General features: G+C 54.7%; 1 protein-coding gene across 2 annotated transcripts in view; it reads left to right on the top strand.

The window, feature by feature from the left end:
• Window positions 1-5,273, top strand: part of LGMN (legumain) — a 44,402-nt gene that overhangs the window by 35,437 nt on the left and 3,692 nt on the right. For both annotated transcript variants that reach the window (XM_014590641.1, XM_006155810.3), the window contains 4 exons: window positions 956-1,074; window positions 1,157-1,246; window positions 2,905-3,105; window positions 5,067-5,237. In XM_014590641.1, coding sequence (XP_014446127.1) covers window positions 956-1,074; window positions 1,157-1,246; window positions 2,905-3,105; window positions 5,067-5,237 — 581 coding nt within the window. The remainder of the gene's footprint in view (window positions 1-955; window positions 1,075-1,156; window positions 1,247-2,904; window positions 3,106-5,066; window positions 5,238-5,273) is intronic.

Here is a 5,273-nt window from a genome sequence, read left to right as displayed (position 1 = left end):
TAAAATATAATATTTTTTTAGTTCAGGTTTTTTTTTTTTTTTTTGGCAGAGGGTACATACACACACCAGAGACAGAGAGAGACAGGGGAGATAGCACCTTTCGTGGGGAATGGGCCTATTGTAATTCACCCTTCTCCTTTTCCACCTGTTGAATGCATGCTCATATACCCAGCATGTTTCCTAAACCACCAGGTCTGGGACTCGAACTGTAGGATGGGGTCTGGCATCCTTAAACACCACACTGCGGAGCCCGCCTACTCCCCTGTTTTTAAGTTTGTTCTCTTCTTTCCTCCATGAGTGAGAGAGACAGCGCCCTCCACGGGATCTTGGTACCGTGATCCACCCCAGCCCCAGCCAGCCCTGGATCATGGGCAGTTGCATGCCTGGCATACTCAGAGAGGTCTCTGGACACGAACCCAGAACCTTCCCATTGGATCAGCCTTGCCGTGTTGGGCTTTCTCACCACACCTGTTTGGCCCTGTCCAGCACAGTTCTGAGCCCATGGTAAATAGTAAATATTGGGTCGTCAGAAAAGTCGTGATGCATTTTTGCATAGAAAAATATGTCACGGCGTTTCCAACGACCCTATAGTAGCTACGCTCAAGTTCCATTAATCTTAGTTTTTCTTCACTAAATGTTAACTTTCACTGGAAACCAAATTAGACCCACATTCTCCGAGTTTCTGGAACTATTTTCCTGTGTCGTGTCTTTCCTCTGTAGCTTGTTACCCTAAGCATGCTTGCTAGCTTATTGCTACAGAAGAGTCTGCCAACTGGCATCCCATTTTAGCACAGTGTCACCAAACGACAGGCTGGAAACAGTGCCACTCCCTGTCCTCCCTGTGCCGGGTCCGCCGGCAGGTTTCTGTGTCCTCGGGGAGAAGGGAAGACCCGAGCGCCAGTGTTACTTACAGCAAGAAATCAAATGCAACTGAGATGTCTTTAATTCCTTGTAGTCTATGCGACCACGGCCGCCAACCCCGACGAGTCGTCCTATGCCTGCTACTACGATGAAGAGAGGAACACCTACCTTGGAGACTGGTACAGCGTCAACTGGATGGAGGACTCGGACGTGGTGAGCCTCCGTGGGGCGCCGTGCAGCTGGGTCTCCCCACAGGTGGTGGCAGCCCAAGGGCTTCACGGTCTTGTCTTTGCAGGAGGACCTGACGAAGGAGAGCCTCCACAAGCAGTACCGCCTGGTGAAGTCGCATACCAACACCAGCCACGTCATGCAGTATGGCAACAAGGTGTGTGGAGGGCCTTGCGCTCTCGCTCAGGCCTTTGGTCCCGGGTGGGCCTGCCTGGAACATTCGTCCCATGGGGCGAAACGTCCAGGTGAGGGCTGGCCAAGTCAGTGATAGCCCTGCCTCTTTTGGCCACTCCATCCTGGGGACCCTGCTGGGCTCTGGAGCCAGCCTCGCTAGGTTCAAACTCGCAGAGTTGTGAGCCCCTGGGCAAGCTCTCTCACACCTCTCTGAGGCAGTTCCTCGTTGCTCAGAACCCTGGCACTCAAGGTAGTCGGCACATGAAGGCAGGCCGGGCATCAGACACACCACACGCGGGCCTCGCACCAGCAGGAGGCTGCCGGACCAGAAGCTGCTCCTGGAGGTGGTGTGAAGCACTGCCCCTAGAGCCACACCCTGGGATCCTGGGGTCCTGCTTCCCTGTAGGCTGTGGGTGCCCCCTTTACCTTTTGCTACAAGTTAGAGACTTCCATGCCCTTCCACCTACGTCCACAGGGACTTAGGCTAAGTCAGTAAGTTCACCAGGACTGTGCAGACAAGGTCAGGGCAGGTGGCCACTGGGGCTGGAGCCTTGAGTGAAGCCCCAGGGGAGGTTTGGCTTATGCAGATGTGACAACACCATGTACAGGGCCTTCCAGGAGTTTGCAGGCCCCCCTATCATTCCCCGAGCAGCCTGCCACTATCTGAGAGCTTGCCCGCTGAGATGTGCCTTGGCTCAAAGCACTGGCCTTCTAGAACTTGAGAACCAGAAAATCCAGCTGTCTTCAGCCCTTTACTCAGGGTGCGGGCTGGGACCCCGTGAGTCTGTCAGTCCTGTGAGCAGTCATGGGACACAAGTACACCGAGGACCCCACAGATCTGGTCAGGCTATTGAGTGGGTGTGGGGAGAGGGAGGAGCAGAGAAAAGGAAAAAGGGGACCTAGAGAGGGCACTGTCCTGGCCATGGGAGGGCTCTGCCCAGGCTTTCCATCCTCTGCAGCGTCCTCAGCACTGTCCTACTGGTCCAGGCTGAGGGAGCGTGATGGCTCTCCTCCAAACCTCGATTTTATATCTGTGTGAGTGTCAGGTCTCTGTTCATGGCCTGTTCTTGGCTTATCGTTGCTTGGTTAGGAATAAGAATGCAGGCAGGGTTCTCTCCCAGAGGTGGGAGCCGGTCTGTAGTGACCTGCAGGCAGGCAGAGCCCAGAAGTTGTGCCCTTTCGTTAGACCCCAATCAATGCCCAGTGTTAGCCTGGCCTCCCCAAGGCTGCAGCTCTGCCCTTCTCAGTAGATCCAGACCTCAGTTCTCCCCTGGACATGTGCTCCCCCATCTTCTCTGTTGGTCACTAGGACAGGCAGTGAGTAAGGGCAGGTGAACACAACCTGCGGTCACTGCTGGTCGGAAGCGCTCTCGTGCAGGCTCTGCTTGACTGGGGTTCACGGTGCCTTTCTTATGTGATGGAAGCAGCTGTGGTCAGAGTGGCAGGCAGTTCCAGAGTGACTCACGGGTGGATCAGGTGCTCTGATGTGACCCCGCCTACTGCCAGTGGCTGACCCATGTCCTCAGGCTGATCATGGCCCTTCACATGGGGAGTGGACTGTGAGCCTCTTGCAGAGACGCTGGACCAGGGGGCTCAGCACGTCTCTGCCCATTCAAACCAGCCTTCTCTCTGTCTCCCTAGTCGATCTCTGCCATGAAACTGATGCAGTTTCAGGGCATGAAACACAAAGCCAGCACGCCCATCTCTCTGCCACCTGTCACGCACCTTGACCTGACTCCTAGCCCTGAGGTGCCCCTCGCCATCATGAAAAGGAAACTGATGAGGACCAATGACCTGCAGGAGTCCAAGAAGCTGGCTGAAGAGATCCAGAGGCACCTGGAGGTAAGTGGAGGAAGGAGCCATCTCGGCTGCACTTCCCAGCCTTGTGGGGGCAGCGGGTCCCGGCGTGGTCCCGGCTTCCTCCCCGTTATCCATTACTGCTCTGAACCTGGTGGGAACTCCGGGGGAGGGGGGGAGAGTCTCCCCTTCTCCTGCCACATGGGGGTATGTGGGAAGGAAACCAGCCTTTGCACTCATGGTAGAAGCAGGTGAGCATTCTTCACAGGAAAAGTTGACCTTGGCCTCTGAGAATAGAGCAGGGGGCTGGGCCTGTCTCCTTTGTGTCCTGCCAAGAGGCCATGGCTTGGGGTGTTACCCTCTTTATCCCCCGTGACTTAGAGAATTGATTTATTTTGCTGCTTGTGTTTTTATTTAATCAATGTTTTTTTTTTTTTTTTTTTTTAAATCTCTACCAAAAATGTCTAGTCTCAGGAAATCAAAGTTTTAGCCTAAAATTCTTCTAAGATACATGAGCTGTCCTTTACGATGCCTGAGTCTGTGTTGAGTGGCTCGTCTGTCTGAAACTGGCAGAGTGACTGGAACTGGGATGCTGGGCGCTACACACTTTATAGAGGATTTAGCTGTCCTGGTAACTGTTGTATAACTGCATATTTATAATAAGATTACTATGAGAAAAGAAATAAAAACATAAACATTTTAAATTATAAGCCCATTTTATGTCTCTCTCCCTTCTCTCTCTCTCTCTCTCTCTCTCTCTGGTTAAGGAAGCCAGATTTCACATGACTGTCTATGGTTCAAGTCCCAGCTCTGGCAGCTTGAAAAACATGCCAGATGGGTGTTCATGTGTGCTCAGAATCCCAGCGGGATGGAAGAATAGAGGAGAGGGGGTTGCAACATGATCACACCCCACTCATGATACTTTTCTCTCATGAGAACATGCACCCTCAAAAGAAAAAGAAAAACATTTTCCCAAACAGAAACAATTTGGGTTGAGAGTGGCATTGCTTTGAGTGTTTGCATGTCTCTCCCATGGCCAGCGCAGTGCAAGGTCACTGGGTCACTGTGCGTACCCCTGCACGCACCGGGGTGGGCTCCATCGTTCTGGTAGATGAAGAGAGTTTGGCCCTGCAGGTAGATAGCTGGGGGAGAGGGAGGAGCTTACAGAGCCTGCCGGAGCCCGCGGGGACACGTGGAGAACTGCAGGTCTGACCCGTGGCAGGCAGTAAGTCTGTAGGATTCTGACTCCAAGGGGTTCAGCTGTGGCTGGAGACACGACGGGACAGGGGCAGCCTGTGGCATGGTGGTGAAGGGTGGATCCTTAGCTGATGCGCAGTTCAAGTCCCAGAGCCCCGGACCCTCAGACTTGAGATACACCAGACTCATGAGTGTTGGTAATGCCAAGAGAACAGAGGAGAAGGGATTACGGTGTGGCCATTCCCCCCCGGGGGCGATTTCTTACATTCCCTCCCTCTCTCTCTGTGTCTCTCCTGCAAGTGCTTGCACCTTACAGCAAAAACTAAGGGGTAAGGAAAAAAAAGACGGGAGAGAGCGACGCTTGCGGATTTAGGTTAACACAGAAGCGGTCCCTTTTCGTGACGCTGTAGTTCGGGATCCGGGAGGGATACAGTGCTCCCTTTCAGGCCCCTCTGTCCAGCCACTTTGTGGTTTCCTGAGTGGGCAGTGGTGCCCGTGAACACTCAGCCCCGCTCAGGGGACGCTGGTCTGCTCTGGGGCACAGGTTCTGCACCCTCCCCAGGTGGGCCAGGCCCTGCTGTTCCAGTATTGAGTCCCACTTCCTCCCCTCGTGCCAGAAGGTCCCTGATAGCCAAGGGATTTCTGGTGGCACACAGCCTTGCCGCACCTCTTGCCCGTCCTGGATGGGGTTGCTGGCGTCTGCATCAGCCAGCTGGGGCTGGGTACCCTGTGAGTGCCCATCTTGAAAGGTGCTCTCACCATCGTGATGCCAAGGAAGACCGCATTTGAAAAGGTGTGTTTCCGCCCAGGTGAGGAACGTCATCGCCGTGTCGGTGCGCAAGATCGTCTCCCTGCTGGCCGCGTCGGAGGCCGAGGTGGAGGGCCTCCTGTCCCAGCGAGCCCCGCTCACGGAGCATGACTGCTACCAGGCCGCCGTGGCGCACTTCCGCACGCACTGCTTCAACTGGCACTCGGCCACGGTGAGCACGCCCAGCCCGGCCCCCGCCGCGTTCACA

Source organism: Tupaia chinensis, unplaced genomic scaffold (genome assembly GCF_000334495.1).
Source record: "Tupaia chinensis unplaced genomic scaffold, TupChi_1.0 Scaffold000469_1, whole genome shotgun sequence".
NCBI classification, from domain to species: Eukaryota; Metazoa; Chordata; class Mammalia; order Scandentia; family Tupaiidae; genus Tupaia; species Tupaia belangeri.
This window is presented reverse-complemented; position numbering and strand designations above follow the sequence as displayed.